General features: G+C 37.5%; 1 protein-coding gene across 26 annotated transcripts in view; it reads right to left on the bottom strand.

The window, feature by feature from the left end:
* Nucleotides 1-16,694, bottom strand: part of ABI3BP (ABI family member 3 binding protein) — a 238,687-nt gene that overhangs the window by 96,109 nt on the left and 125,884 nt on the right. For 24 of the 26 annotated variants that reach the window (XM_036998592.2, XM_073231729.1, XM_073231731.1 and 21 more), the window contains 6 exons: nucleotides 8,894-8,959; nucleotides 7,671-7,745; nucleotides 7,064-7,138; nucleotides 6,112-6,186; nucleotides 4,834-4,905; nucleotides 3,931-4,005 (listed from right to left, as the gene is read on the bottom strand). In XM_036998592.2, the coding sequence (XP_036854487.2) occupies nucleotides 3,931-4,005; nucleotides 4,834-4,905; nucleotides 6,112-6,186; nucleotides 7,064-7,138; nucleotides 7,671-7,745; nucleotides 8,894-8,959 (438 nt within the window). The remainder of the gene's footprint in view (nucleotides 1-3,930; nucleotides 4,006-4,833; nucleotides 4,906-6,111; nucleotides 6,187-7,063; nucleotides 7,139-7,670; nucleotides 7,746-8,893; nucleotides 8,960-16,694) is intronic. The other 2 variants (XM_073231739.1, XM_073231754.1) reach the window with 2 other exon arrangements.

Below are 16,694 nucleotides of genomic sequence, written 5' to 3'. Positions count from 1 at the left end.
CAGTCAAGTTCTGGTGGCTTATGACAGTGAAGCTTGTTCACCCCGCATCCTCTCCGTAAACCACAATGAAAATAAGAATTGAGAATTCTAACTTGCACTGCTGACTTTTATCTATTTTCCCCACTATCCTATATTCTGAAGACTTCTCCTAGTGCCTGAGAAGATACTAGCTTAAAAGCAGGTGAGAGTTGCCTCTCCGAGGGTGCTGGGAGTACCCTGTCCCTTGACATTGTGTTTTCGGTCAGGACAACAGGTTCATCCAAGGAAGTGGGAAGAGGTAACAGACCCATCAAGCCTGTGACCATGTCTGAACTCTGTTAGTTTTGGATGATTTTCAGCCTGGATGGGTCTGGTATTTTTTTTCACAAAAATTAGGAATCGAACTTGTGGTCTAAAAAGGGCCACAAATGTTCATATGGTGTTCCCCATATTTACTAGCATCTCTTGCTGGTCAAGAAACTGGTTTACATATGAAATTTAGACAATTTTGGTTAGTAAATCAATAGAAGTCAAAAAGCAGTCTAAGATTTCATGGAACACTGAATAAATTAAATAACAATATTATTTAAATATTCTGATAGAGAGCAAACCCTCCAATGTCATTCAAATGGGCAGTAAGTAAATGATTCTTCATGCTGAATATTGTTTAGTTACAATACCAATATTTTTTTAAAAGCCTATAGTCTAATAGGCTTTTAAAAGAAATGTTATCTAATAGGTTTCTACACAACAAAATAATTCTTCCAACAAGAAAATGAGTCTCAATTTTTGAGACAAGTAAAAGTGAAGAATCCCCGACTTTTTATCTTACAAGGTAAGTTAATTAACATGGCACTCACTGAACAGCTTGACAGAACTTAAATACTTTTGCCACTTGTACATTTTTTATATTATATTTCCCCGGGTTATGTGTGACACTTCTGGACTAGGGGGTGTGGAAAGTTTGGGGGAAGCAAGTAGTGACTCTTTAGCAACTAAGAAAAAATAATAAATAATGCAGATAGAAAATTTTCATTTATTTTGAAAGCAATGCATAATAGCACAAGGTGTTCCTGAGATGTGGTATTATTCATTAGTATGTCTATGACCAAAAAAAGAACTCTGGTTTCTCAAGAACTCCAGAAACAGATGATAACAGATGAATGGCAAAGCTATAGTGGTGTATCATATTGAAGTACACACAGCAAAGTAAAAATTGCGAGTGTGGGCGTGCGCGGGCATTAAAGAAGGGGCGGCGTGGGGGGAGGAGCCTGGATGCTTCTGATACTACAGGAGAGAGGGAAAGCAAATAGTATCAATACATTTAATATAATAAATATCAAAAAAGCATCTACATCTGAAAATAGCAAACAAAAAATTCTTTTGAAACTTCAAGATTGTAGTTCAATTTTAATTTCTACAAAGTTGACCTAAAAAATATGCAAAAGTAAGATTTGCTACTCGTAGTATTTCTAGCTTTACAAAGGTTAAAGAATGCTGTCTTTTGAATTTTATAAAGAAAAATCTGCATTTTGGGGCTCCTGAGACTGAGACCAAGTAGATATGGAGCCCCATCAGTTAAGCATCCAATTCACCTGCATAGAAATATTAAAGTCAGTGTTTGTTAAAAGAAAATACATCTTCTGACAAGACTTTCTCTCTCTGACAATCTTAAGGTGTTATAGATAAAGGTATAAACATGTTCCATAAAAAAGCTGAGGGTCATGCAAGTTTCTATGCCACTCACCGCAGCACAAAACAAATACAACTTGTTCGTGGATTTGTGGCTAGCAATGAGATCAGCTCCATCCACCACGTCAGAGAATATGTAAAACAAACGCTTGTAGTTGGAGGACTCTTTCCTGTTTCCAGTCTGCTACAAGCTTGAAGAGCTGAATGTCATCATAAGCTTAAAGACTGATTTGAAGGAAACAATTCTTATTGGATGAAGCAGACAAGTTGGGATATTGTAGGTGGCTAGGATTTCAAGAAAACCCTGGATTTTGCTTACAAAACAAACCAAAACCAATGTGGGTTTTTACTGGTTAGTTTAACCACAAAGGAAAACCAAAGGAAAAGCAATCTGCATGGAAAGGGAACTGGCAAAACAGGAGAGTGTGAGAAGGCTAGGAAAGGCAATGAGTCACTCAAACCAAAAAAGCTCCCAGTGCTTTATTTGCTCTCTTGAACCTTGACTAGAAACAGAAACCTTCGGCAGAGCTCTAATGGTGGCGTGCTCTACAATAAAAATAAATGAATTTTAAAAAGCTAAACCCGAGCAATGGTTTGCACCGATCCCATTGTTACTGTGTTCCCTCAGACCACTCAAGGTCAACTTGAGTCGGCATAAGTTTAGGAGATTCTGAAGTGGCTATACTTGCTGTTAGGGGAAAAAAACATGGAAGTTAGAGGGTAGAAATTAAAGGAATATAAACTCATTAGATACCAAATAATTTTCCACCTTTTAAAAGGAAATGTCAAGTTAGGAGTATCTCTTTGCTCAAATAGCTTATGATAAGAGCACACTGTCCTACCCTTCCTTATTTGTATTAACGAATGAATTTCCTCTCAGTAACCTTTTTAGAAACCACTGAAATTATTAATGTATCTTATCATGTATAAACCATAACCAAACATTTAGAGACATATATTGATACTTTTACATTTTATCTTGCAGTAACAGAAATAATTAGATTGGAGAAATATTAATTTAAATTTGGTGACCCAAACATACTGGAATATTTCTCTATCTGCTTCACTATAGCCCTCTATTCAAAAGACAGCATAAATATAATTACTACCATATTCCAGAGTCCTCTAAGAATGATTTTTTAAATAAATGCACCTCTTGAGTTTTATTAGCTATGTTTCTTTTTCCAAATAATCCCTCTGAGTAAGAGTACGTAGTTCATTCAATTTCTCTGACTTGGAGACCTCACCCATGGCCACAGCTCCCACTATACGCCCTTTACCTAATCTCTCATTTCCTTCAGTCTGACACCTCTACCTGGAAATCTCACTGCTTCTTTGAAGAGAGCCATGAGAAATTTTTTCTGAGCAGTTACATTTTCCTTCCTTACCCATTCCATTGAAAAAAAAAAGTTATGCTCACTTAAGCAGAATACCTCTTGTTTTAATAATCCTACTTCGTAAACATGCATTAATGAAAAATCCATTGACCATTATAGGGAGAAATATATTCTTCTCAGAGCTAAGAGTTTAAAATTTACATGAAAATGATGAGTAGTGACAAAGTTCTTCATTCAATCTTATAAATCAACATTTAAATTGCTGTATGGATTTTGGATAGAAAAAATGATTTATTCACTCAATATACCCTGAAGTCCTTATGCAACAAATTGTCTCTGTTTTTAATTATATATACAGAATAATCCCTCCCTGCAAAAGAGCCTTCTTTTCTTGAGCATAACAACATTAATAATTCCTGAGAAGTAAACAGAGGTCGGTGTTCAGAAATCAGCCCGGATTTCAAAAGAAATCATAGAGCGTTAGGAAAATACAACCCTTTCTAATCCTGCAGTCCGAGAACTGAGAACCCCCAAACAAGGCATAGTTCTTAAGGGATGGATACACTTCTCCCCTTTCCAGCTAAAAGACGATTGTTCCGGGTGATCAGAATTCCAGTCAACTTCAGTATTGGAAATTATGTTATAGTCCTAGACAAGGCAGTCCTCAATCATTCACATCCCTATGTTTCTGTATTTTGTCTCTGATGGTCATGAACATAGCCACCCCCGCCCCCCCACAACTCAGAATATCAGAGGAACTGATTATAATGAGATCATTTCATCACACTGTTGTACTTTTCATAGAAAAATGTGTTAAATACCAAAATACCAAAATACACATCAGAAGCTCTTGCTCCAAAGAGTGGCACAAAACAAAATTTCAACCCTATTTTTGGAATATTAAAAAGTTCAGGGTAATTACCAGGCTTGGTGTGTGTCACTTCTGGGCTGAAAGGGATTTTAGGTTTCAAAGAAATAAACGGTGTTTTACTGGGAGCTGGAAAAATATAGAAACAAAATAATGAATGAATCACTATTTAGGCATTTCACTGTCTAAAACCACAAAGGAAATGTATAGTTTAAATGAAATAAACCCATCACCTCAGAAGACTTTGCAAATATTCCATTAAAAGAGTATTTCATAGAACAGCATTTAATAGGAATACAGTGATAAATTTTCTTCTGGTTTGGAAACACATTTCAAGAGTATATTTGACCTAAGAGAAATAGCATTGACTCTACGTAGTGCCAATAACTACACAAAGACATTAATTTTAATCCATTATTTAAAAATAAACCCAACATAATCTTTTTGCACCTTATTTCACATTTCTCAGCCACATCTAAGTCTATAACCACGAGAAGAGAGACATGTTAAAAATGAATATTCACTGAAAAGTATAATGTTATGATCTGCAGCATTATGAAATTCTACTAACACAACAGAAAGTCATTTTTCCAAATGAAGTCTGAAATTGAACTTGAGAAGTCTTATTGAGAAAAATAAATAAATAAAAATAAAGGATAACTGTGTATAAGACACAACTTCAAATACAATGTTTGGATAGAAGAAAAGAAAGTAGCAGTGGTTTAAGAGCTTTCCAAGGCACAGCATGATGTCTGCATGCTGAGTTCAGATCCAGTCACTTTAAGGCCAGCTATCTGAACCATGAGAGCCACGGAGGGGATGTATTCTATGAGACAGATATTCAGGGTTATCAAAATGATCCAATTAGAATACTGATTGAGACATTACACAAAAACTGGGGCACTGGATTTTCTATGGTGAAAGAAAGAAACTAATCTATTAAAGACGTATCATTACCCAGTGTTGTCCATGTAGGTTCAGAGATTATAGAAATTTTAGATGTAATTGTTCCAGGACTTGTGGTTCCTTCTGGTGATGGAAAGGAAAAAAATTAAGATACTCTAAGGTAATGAACAGATATCTGCCAAAGATGAATCAAATGACCCTTTTAAAATCCTGCCATATTTGGTAGTCTGTGTTTACAACACGTTATAGTGAGCAAAAGTTTTGGAAAAGAATTTCTTAACTCAGTCATAATAGTATAAGCTATATTTTAAAAATTGTGTTTATACTGCAATGGAATAAGCAAAAGAGTTTGTTCAGCATGATTCTGAGTGTATTATCTGACACTGAAGACCATCATCTCCAGGTTAAGCCACTTCCACCACCCAAACGCTGCTCTGTGCCACTCTGTCTAATCCTAACACTTATTTTGAGATCTACATCCTTAGCTCTTACTTTTTCTGAGCTTCTCCACAAGAATTATAGTCTCACAAGCAGATTATATAATCTTATGTTATCTCATTACTTATAATGTATTATCTTTTTAATGTCACAGCTGACCCTTGGACACATGGGTTTGAACTGTACAGGTCCACTTATACATCGATTTTTTTTTCAATAAATATATTGGAAAATTTTTTGGAAATCTGTGACAATTTGAAGAAACATTTTTTCTCTATTGTAAGAATAGAGTATTTAATAGATATAGCATATGAAATACATATTAACAGACTGTTTATGTTTTTAGTAAGGCTTCTGGTCAACAGTAAGCTCTTAGCAGGTAAGTTTGAAGGGAGTCCACAGTTGTATGCAGATTTTCAACTGCACGGGGGTTGGTGCCCCTAACCCCTGTTGTTCAGGGTTAACTGTATAAGCAATTGGAAAGCGGAAGTCACATGCTCTCCCTCTTAGTTATTGTCTTAGTAAAAAATTGAAAACATAATAGGCACCAAAACCAAGAATGGTCAGCCTAATAAACTTAAAATTTGGATGTACACCAATAAAAATGGATTACTCTATAGATCTCATTCTCAATACTGTGATAAGAGGACCCGCTTCTAGGTTTATACCAAAATTCACATGCAAGAATATCACTGACATAATTTTCAATAAAAGTTTATTCAAAATGTTTTTTGTTATTTTACATTAATTATTCATCTTCAGTTAATTTCAAATTTGGTAAAGAAACGTTAACCTATAGAATCTTATCACTCACTTCTTTTTATGATAAGGAGATGGGCATTATCTATTTGAAACTAAATATCATGAAAGGTTAAAGAGACAGTTATTTACCAGGTTTAGTTCTTGGTGCTTTGGGCCTGAGGCGTCGCTTAGGAGTAGAAGGGATAGATGTAGTTTTCAGGAGAGCTGAAAGAACATTTAATATAGCTTTGATAAATGATATTTCTAAGGGGTCATTCAGGTCGTAAACTATAAACCTGTGAACTTCTTGAGTACAAGAACTGCTTTTTATTTCTTATTTCCTTAGAGTGCCCAGTGCTGTGTTTTATACATAGTAGAGGCCAAAAAAATAATTGTTGATCAGCCAAAAGGATTAAATGTCTATATGAAAACTGAAGGTCTATTGTTCAGTTAAACGTCCTGAAAAGTAGGCACCCTGGAGGGATTTAAGAATATATGGTACAATTAAGAACTCAAAAGACAACTGATCGGACAGCAGAGGAGAAGCACAAATAATTGGGATTTAGAGAATGGGAAGTTTGGAATTTCTTTAATTCTGTTGCTCATTACTAACCTCAACAGGAGTTAATGAACTTCTCTATTCCCATAATTTCCTGTTATAGAATGTAGGCGGTGTTATCACTCTTTCATCTTTCTTCATCATGCCCTGGATTGCAAGAGCCTACTTGGTGTTCTTTATACTTAGACTACTTTGAGAAAAATACTGTTAACGAAGTGGTATCAAAATGTGATAAATAGAGGGGATACATTTTAAGTGATTTATCATCTATAATTCTGCTTTTTTCTGGTTGGCAAATTTGAAAGCTGTATAGGAAGGAAAAAATTATTCACAATCTAATGACACAAGATTATGGAAATTCTTTGAGGATTAATACAAGGCTAAGTATGGAAGTTAACCTAGTTCTATGAAGAATCTCATGGTAGAGAACTGAGGAAAATGTTTACTACTGAAAATATTCTGCAAAGGCCAACAGAAAGGATTCTTTTTTGCCACTTTATCTGTTCTTTCAAAGTACATGAGTATACAAATGTCACTAATTACCAGGTGTTGTAGGTTGCATTTCAAGACTGAAAAAGGTTTCCAGTTTTTGAGGAACAGACGGTGTTTCACTTGGAGCTGAAAATACAAACACCCCATCCCACCAAGGAATTTCAGTTAAAATGAGGTATTTTAAGAGTTTTACATGCTTTTAGATGGTGTTACAAAGCACATGCTTCAAGTACATGATTAAGCATGAAAAATGCATGTAGTCTCGAAAGCTGGTGGATGAAATGGTGATTTAAAGTGGGGAAAAGTTCAGAATGGTAATTGATCAGTAGGTGACTCCAGGCAGACCCAGTGCATGGGAAAGAGGTGATACAGACAACAAACACATGAGATGGGATGATAAAGATGATGAAGATGTCCATGCAGTTTTCAAAGCTTTTCATTCCTTTAAGGATAGAAAAAACATTTATTATTGTTCAAAAAAAAAAAAAAAGAGTCCAAAATGGAACTTAAGGTGCTTGCATTGTAGGATCTATTCAGAAATAGGTAAGAAATAAATGATTAGATGTGATGGGATGAAATGGTCATTTGGAAGAAAGGCATTCACATGGATTTTCTTTTGATGGAAAACAAAGTATGATTTTTCTGTTAAAAACATTACCCAGTGTTGCCCTTGGCTGTTCGAGAGCTCTAGAAGTTTTAGGTGGGACAGAATCCAGAAATGGATCACTTGTTGCTGTTGGAATAAATGTCAACATTTATAAAAACAGTAGAAAGCCCAGGAATAAAATACAAATTCATGAGTAATAAATTATGCCTCATAAGGAGAAAAGAACCAAGAGCACTTGAGTGGTTGCTGACCGTTTTTAAACTAATGATTCATTAGGAGTTGAAGATGAGCTCACTTTTGAAAACATGCACACTTTCAACATTAGAAGCCATGATCAAACAGTGTTTCATATATTTAAATTGCTTTCAACTGTTTTTTCTGGGTTCTCCACTTTGTTTCTCATCTGCTAGTGGAATCCACCATTGGCATTCAATTTCAGTTTTGTAACATTTTCTGCTGCTGTTTAAAAGTATTTGCCTTTATATATCATGGCACAAATAATGCTGAGATGAGGCTACACATACGAAACATATCAGACACAAATCTATGTCCATCAGAGACCACTATCTTACTCACTTTGATCCTAAAGGACCTACTTTAAGAGCTTAATAAACACTTGCTATAATAGCAACTATTGGACTGAGTTAAACTCACTGTAGATGGGTAAGTGAATGCCAAAGATTAGGCCCAACTGAACTTCTCTGGACAAGTGAACGACATGATTGCTCTAAAGCACAGTTTGGCACCTCAGCACAATCGCCATTTAGGGCTGGGTAATTCTTGATTGTGGAGGGTCTGTCCTGTCCGCTGTAGGGGTTTAGCATCATCCCTGGCCTCTCTACCCACTAGATGTCATAGTACCTTTACCTTCCCCAGTTGTGACAACCAAAAATGTCTCTGGCCATTGCCAAGTGCCTCTGGGGGAAGAAGAAAGCAAAAGCACCCCTTGTTATAGAGAAGCTGCTTTAGAGAAACTCTAAGGATCTAAAATCTTTTTAGAATGATTCTGAACAGAATGATAGGCCATCACTTTACTTTGCCTCAGTGGCAACCAAATCCATCTGCGTCTTCCACATGTGGCACAGCTTGTTCACTGACGGATATAAGGAAATAATCACTCAATGGGAGGAGTGGGTAGAATTCATCTCCCTGACAGACTATCATTTCTCTCCTGTCCTTTCTCTTTTTTGCTCTGCAGCAGCTAAAGGGAGAACTAGGCGCATTATTGTCAGAACACCTGGCACCCAAAGAAAGAATTAAGAGGCTTGGTATACCTGTGTGGGGCTCTGCTATTTCATGCTCATCTGGTGTTGCAGGTCTTGAGAAAACATCATAAGTTGCTTTTAAAAGAGAAGGTAAAACAAAAAAGATGTTGATTTTGATTAGTTTAAAAAGATTTCATGACATATTTTAAAGTTGATTGAAGAAGAACAATTTTATATAGGAGCTAGTGAGTTTTGGCTGTGGCCTGTTCATCTTGTCATTAGTGGGTAAGCAATTAGTGAGACATAGTGCCCCTTGCCCTGAAGGCAAGGGCTTTATACAATGAGCCTTGACATTGGCCTCCAGGGTGCTGTGTGCCTAGAGCTATATATTTACAATGAAGTCCTGCCAGCTCTAAATCAAAGAGCCTCAAAAAGTATAAACATAAATGAAGTCAGACAGCAATTTGAAGAGAGATTTCCAAAGAAGGGAACAGCAGTCACATTAAAGCTATTTGCACAAAATCTACTGCTTAGTCTTTCTACTTACAAAAAGTTACCATCATGACATCTTATGTGTGGACAGTACTTTACAATTTTCCTAGTCCTCTCTCCTGAATCAGCTTATTTTATCCACTTAACACCCCTGAGAAATAGGTTAGACAGTATCCCCATTTTAGAGATAATGGGATATCATCTCCATTTTCTAGATAAGGAAGCTTGAGCTTCACAATGGCAAAGGCGTTTGCCAAAAAATACACACTGGAACTGGCAAGCTCAGCATTCTTTCCATTCATTAGCAGCAGGGCCCAGAACAGCAGAATTAAGATGAGTACTCTTCTTTTGCACCGTCCTTCCTGCCATTTTGCCTAGCTTGCTCTCTATGTTCTTCCATGGAGCCGTGAGCCCTTCTCTAATTTAGGTGGATTTAAAGATAAATTTTACATTTCACGTGAAATAAAGAGTGACCTAAAAAATAATGGTTGATTTTAAAACAGGGATAATTATCATGCTCACATAGGAGTTGAATCTGCAAATAAAAACACCATCAACATAAAAATGTCCTTGTTTCTGCACAAAGAGCTGTCACTACAGCAATGCCAGGTGTAGAGAAAGCATGAACTGATACGAGGTAGATGTTACTCTCCTTGCCCATTCAAAATGGCTGTACAAAAATAAACTGAAAAGGCAGGCACTCTTGGGGAAATTTACTCAGTGGGGTTACTTGTAATTCAGTGACAATGTGATGATTTTGAACTATTGCCAGTTGAAGCTGTTCGAAAGATAATATCAGACAGTGTGGCACTCTCTGATATGCAGAGAAGGCCGTTTATATTGTACTACATACTGAAGAGCCAAGAAATACATTTTAATTTGTGCCGGTATATCTACTGCTTTGCAAAATCAAAAATAGAATATTATGAGTTAAAATATGCAAACATTCTGAGAGTAAATCCATTACACTGTGAAGTCTTCTTTAGCCTAGCTATGATTTTGAAGGGTCAGATAAGAATGATTAATTTTTTCAAGGACACAATTAGCTGTTGCTGATTTTAGGCTTCCTTTGAGTCAATCTCAAGCCATGGACCTAGCAAAGTCAGCTCTCTCTACCACTAAACAAATAAGGAAAATATTACCAACTTGTATTTAACCCCCTCATGCTAAGTAAGAAATTATGAACTAATAGCTTGACATTTACTTATATTGTTGCTTTTGAAAGATTGTGTTATTGTCTTGATATTATCCTAACTTCCACATTTGCCTTCCATCTAGTGACACCACCAAAGTTATATTCTGTACTTTTTCTCCCAAGAGATGATATTAATTTACCCTCTTTTTATTTCTTTTCCATATTTACAATTCCCTTCCATTCTGGAAGTTAATGTTCCTTCAGTGTATTCCTAAGAGGTACTACCCTCGGGAAAGAAGCCCTCCATCTATCATCCTCTGGCAATTGTGGCTTATGTCTAAAAGTTCTCAATTGTCAGGGTCCTCTTACTTCCAAATATTTTCTCAAATATACTTAAGATTAAAATAACACATTTTCCCGCAGACGTGGTCCCTGATATTTCTATTTCTGGAGTTTCTGAGGGTTGGGTGGTAACGAACACTGTTAAAAACATACCAACACAAATTGCTGGAATTTTATGTCATTTGGGCAGCTCTGTGAAGCACACCAGTCTCATTTTATTTATAGCTTAAATAAGATTTTTTTGACTCCGAAGTAATCAGAAAAGAGGATGATGTCATAAATGGAATTCTCTAAAAAATCAACAGTTCTTGCTTTCTTTGTTATACATGCCTCAATCTTATAAGGCTCCCCCAGCTATAAATTGACAAATAGATGGGACTTCAGCATAAGCCCTTCTATGCATCAGACACTATACATGCTATCATGTATTACTGTTTAGAGGCAGACATCTATCACCATTGTTCACTTTAGTGGAGGAAACACTCCACTCCAGCTATATGATGGTAAGCACCCTTGTGTTCACACAACATAAATGGGGAAATTTGAAGGGAAATCTAGTGTAAGTAAAATAGGCAGTTTAATTCAAAGGTTATAAAAAACAATATTAGTTTCCTGAAAGGGAGAACCAAGATGGCGACATGAGTAGAGCAGCAGAAATCTACTCCCAAAACCATATATATTTTTGAAAATACAATAAATACAACTATCCCTAAAAGAGAGACCAGAAGACACAGGACAACAGCCAGACTACATCCACACCTGCGAGAACCCAGCACCTGGTGAAAGGGGTAAGATACAAGCTCCGGCCCAGCGGGACCCAAGGCCCCTCACCCCAGCTCCCGGCGGGAGGAGAAGAGTTGGAGCGAGGAGGGAGAAGGAGCCCAGGACTGCTAATCACCCAGCCCCAGCCATCCGCACCAGAGTGCAGACCAACAGTGCGTGCGTGGGGTGCTGGAAACTAGGGAAATAGGACAGAAAGACCTCTGAGCGGGTCCCTGCACCCAGCGCACCCGGGACAAAGAAAAGCGAGTGCTTTTTGAAAGTCTTAAAGGGACAGGGACCCCACAGCTGGATGGAAGCACCCTGGGACACTTAGCCCAGCAGCTGCGAATCCTGGGGAACACTGGGTGCCCAACCCCCCGCAGCGCAGCTTGGAGGCCCCTCACTATGATAAACAGCCTCCCGCCTGTTCCCCCTCCGATGCGGCTCCACCATATTGGAGCAGCCTGAGGCAGGCCATGCCCACAGCAACTGCAGAGTTAAATAAACTCCACAGCGGCTGGGCAAGATCAGAAGCCCCATCTGCACACAGCTGCCCAGCACAAGCTGCTAGAGGCCGCTGTTCTCCCAGGAGAGGAAGGCCATAAACTGGCAAGAAGGGACTTTCTCTTACCCAACACACATGCCAGCTCCCCACAAATATATCTATCGCCATGAAAAGGCAGAAGAAATTGATACACACCAAGATCACAGAGGCAAACCCTGAGAAGGAGATAGACCTAACCAGTCTTCCTGAAAAAGAATTAAAAATAAAGCTCATAACCATGCTGATGGAGCTGCAGAGAAATATGCAAAAGCTAAGGGATGAAGTCTGGAGGGAGATTACAGAAATGAAACAATCTCTGGAAGGATTTATAAACAGAATGGATAAGATGCAAGAGGCCACTGATGGAATAGAAACCAGAGAACAGGATCGCATAGAAGCTGATGCAGAGAGAGATAAAAGGATCTCCAGGAATGAAACAATATTAAGAGAACTGTGTGACCAATCCAAAAGGAACAATATCCACATTATAGGGGTACCAGAAGAAGAAGAAGAGAGAGAAAAAGGAATAGAAAGAGTACTTGAAGAAATAATTGCTGAGAACTTCCCCAAACTGGGGGAGGAACTAATCCATCAGACCATGGAAGTGTAGAGAACTTGCAACAGAAAGGACCCAAGGAGGACAACACAAAGACACATAACAATTAAAATAGCAAAGATCAAGGACAAGGACAGAGTTTTAAAGGCAGCTAGAGAGAGGAAAAAGGTCACCTACAAAGGAAAAGCCATCAGGCTATCATCAGACTTCTCAACAGAAACCTTACAGGCCAGAAGAGAATGGCATGACATATTTAATGCAATGAAAGAGAAGGGCCTTGAACCAAGAATACAAGAATGAACCAAGAATGATATATTTAATGCAATGAAAGAGAAGGGTCTTGAACCAAGTCCAGCACGACTATCATTTAAATATGAAAGAGGGATTAAACAATTCCCAGACAAGCAAAAGTTGAGGGAATTTGCCTCCCACAAACCACCTCTACAGGGTATTTTAGAGGGGTTGCTCTAGATGGGAGCACTTCTAAGACTAAATAGATGTCACCAGAGAAAATAAAATCACAGCAAAGAAAGCAGACCAACCAAATACTAACTAAAGGCAAAAAATAAAATCAATTACCCACAAAAGCAGTTAAAGGAAGCACAAAAGAGCACAGAATAAAACAACCAACATATAAAGAATGGAGGAGGAGGAATAAGAAGGAAGAAAAATAAAGAATGACCAGACAATGTTTAAAATAGCTCAATAAGTGAGTTAAGTTAGACAGTAAGATACTAAAGAAGCTAACCTTGAACCTTTGGCAACCACGAATCTAAAGCCTGCAATGGCAATAAGTACATATCTTTCAATAATCACCCTAAATGTAAATGGACTGAATGCACCAATCAAAAGACACAGAATAATAGAATGGATAAAAAAGCAAGACCCATCTCTATGCTGCTTACAAGAGACTCACCTCAATCCCAAAGACTATAGGAACAAAGAAAGACTAAAGGAACAAAACAGCAGCAGAATCATAGAACCTAAGAATGGACTAACAGTTACCAAAGGGAAAGGGACTGGGGAGAAAGGGAGGGAAGGGAGGGATAAGGGTAGGGAAAAAGAAAGGGGACATTACAATTAGCATGTATAATGGGGGGGGGCATGGGGAGGGCTGTGCAACACAGAGAAGACAAGTAGTGATTCTACAGCATCTTACTGCACTGATGGACAGTGCTGTGACGGGGTTTGTGGGGGGGATTTGGTGAAGGGGGGACCCTAGTAAACATAATATTCTTCATGTAATTGTAGATTAATGACAACAAAATAAATAAATTAATTAATTAAAAAACAGTATTAGTTTCTTTCAAAAAAACAGTAATGACTTGTAATCATGATCACTAAGTTTTACCTTCCTGTTTTTCAGAGAAAAAATACCAATATGAGGTAGGCTGCACTATCATTTGCCCATAAATTCCTAAAATCACATTGCTCAATTATGTATTATTGGATGTAAATTTTATTCTCACTTTTGAATATCTGATTAGATGCAAATTCCATAATAAAAATGCTCTGATATTGCTAGGGAAACATATAGTAGCATGCAGAGAAGGCATTGCTAATTATCAACCATGTATTAAATAATTTTATTCAAATCCATGAATATTAATAACTCTATCAAAGACTTTCCTTTTTAAACATATAGATGAAAGAGCTCATTAAGACAGAAACTGTGTCTGTTATGTTCATTATGCACCCCAAGGTCTATTTACCAATAGCACATGGCAGAAGCTCAACAGACTTAATCTCAAGATGTACTACAATGAACAAATAACAATGAGTTTGAAGTTGAGTAGTTTATGATCTTAAGATAGATGAGAATAAACAAACAGGTCTTTTATGATACACATATGTGTACACACAAATCTCTCCCTTTACTACACAATCACATGCCATATTTCTGAGTGGCCTTATCCTGCCATGGATACAAGAAAAGCATGTATAACATGCTTTTATACAAGAACAGCATTTATACAAGAAAAGCATGTATAAACACCACACTCAGAGTTCTCAGCACCTTTTAAATAAATAAATAATGCTTTCTTCAGTTCATGGAAAATAAAATGCCTTTCTGGTCACCCTGGAAATTGTCAAAGTATTGCCTGCAAGAAAGTGCTCATGAAGCAAAACCAAAGGCTGAGGCTGCAAATCTCTGAGGCCACAGTCAGTCTGTAATCCATCTGCTACACTTGAATTCTGTTTTCCTGCTCTCAAAGCATCAGTACCACCCCTCACTTCTATTTTTCTCCTCTATCGGGCTTACTCCAGGTGAGTGGGCCAGCTCAATGCTAATCAACACCTCACGGGCAAGCAGTAAGATCCAAATGCAGAGTTCAACTTCTTTTCAACCACTCTGACCAAACTACCTAGGGCCAAAACTTTCCAACCAGTATACCGTGCCTTGGGCATGCTGAACGCTTCAGCTTCCAAGTCCTTAGATTACTTATAGAGCTTAAGTGCAGGTAACAATTTACTAAAGTTCTACAAAGTACTGGAAAAATTAAAACACTGAAAATAACTAGTAGTAAACTCCTAAATGTAGATCCCAAAGTGGATTCTAATGAAAAGACTGAGGCTGATCATCTTCAAGATGTACACTACAATGAACAAGTTCTGACTCGCCATCAAAGGAAGTCTCTAAACATAGTTGTTTATTGCTCAAAGGTAAATAATTATGCGAGAAGAAATTGTCACCTGAGTAAGGGTAAATAATCATGCCAGAAGAAATTGTCACCTGAGTAATAAATCACAGCACATTTAGAGGAAAAAAATCAGTTTGGACACAATGGGAGAAGAACAGGCAGGAGAATTTTCCCAGGATGAAAATAAACACATTGAATCATTTTGGGTTATACAAAGAAGCCATGTTCTTTATTTGATTTGGGCTTTAAATACCTCCTGCACTAACCAATGGTCTCATCAGGGGATGATTAAGGAAATTAAGGAGACCTAGTACTGACGGCTATCAAGTTAAAAACCAAAGCTGATTTCCATCCTCCTGTTGCAACAATATAAGGGCATTAGAAATCATGCACATCCTCATCTGCCAGATGATATACACATGACATTTATGCTGCTTCTCCCACCTCTGGTGCCCATGGAAAACACAGTAAGTTGGTCATGGTATCATTTTCCTCCCAGGGCCTCAAAGCCCAGTTTGCAGGATTCAGGCTGCTTCTCTAACTGAATCATGGCTGTGTGATATGATTTTCCCTTCCTGTGATGGGGTTCATAGGACATCAGGCCATGCCTGTGGGATGATAGGGTCTTCTGCATGGCACTGCACATTTCTTTCCATTCTCAAAAGTTTTTATACAATGAAGACCCAACCATCATTTGGCATGCTCATGTACACATACACTACTAGCTTACTGAGGTACTGAGAGCTTTTCTACAGTCTTTTTATTTTCTCTCTTTCTTCTTTTCTTTTTATTAATTAAATAATTTTTTGTTGTTTCTGTTGTTATTTTTGAGTGTCTGCAGCAGTTGAGGAGGTCTGTGGTGGGTAATGTGGTGGGAGGGGGGAGCATTTACTGCAAGAGCCCACTGTGCTTAGGAAATGATAAACAGGCCTCCCTTATGTACTGTGAATTAGATGAAGGGACTTAACACATTATTTCTAAGACATAACAACCCAATGAAAAAAATATATTACTCTCATTTTATAGATGGAGAAACTGAGGCTCAAAGAGGTTAAGTCACTTGTCTACACCACATAAGAGGTAAACAGTTTAGCTGGTCATTAACTGAGTTCTGTCTTACCCTATAGCTCACAGATTAGTAGTCACATTCACAATCAAAATGAACTTCAGGCACTGGCTGGTCTTTCTCACAAACTGCTTGCTGTTTCTTAAAAATCTAGAAGTCACCTGGCCCTAATAAGATGTTTAATTTACTCTGTTGTAAAACTGTTCTGCAAAATTTCAAAGCAAGCTAACTGGCATTGTTTCACTTTTAACTTAGAGCAAATTGTTGGAGGGAAGCTTAGGAAAGAAATGAGTGAGGATCTACATTTTGTTCCTTGACCCATTTGGAGGCA

The sequence above is a fragment of the Manis javanica genome, chromosome 3 (genome assembly GCF_040802235.1).
Source record: "Manis javanica isolate MJ-LG chromosome 3, MJ_LKY, whole genome shotgun sequence".
NCBI lineage: Eukaryota > Metazoa > Chordata > Mammalia > Pholidota > Manidae > Manis > Manis javanica.
The sequence above is the reverse complement of the archived record's forward strand: the minus strand, read 5'-3'. Positions and strand labels throughout refer to the sequence as shown.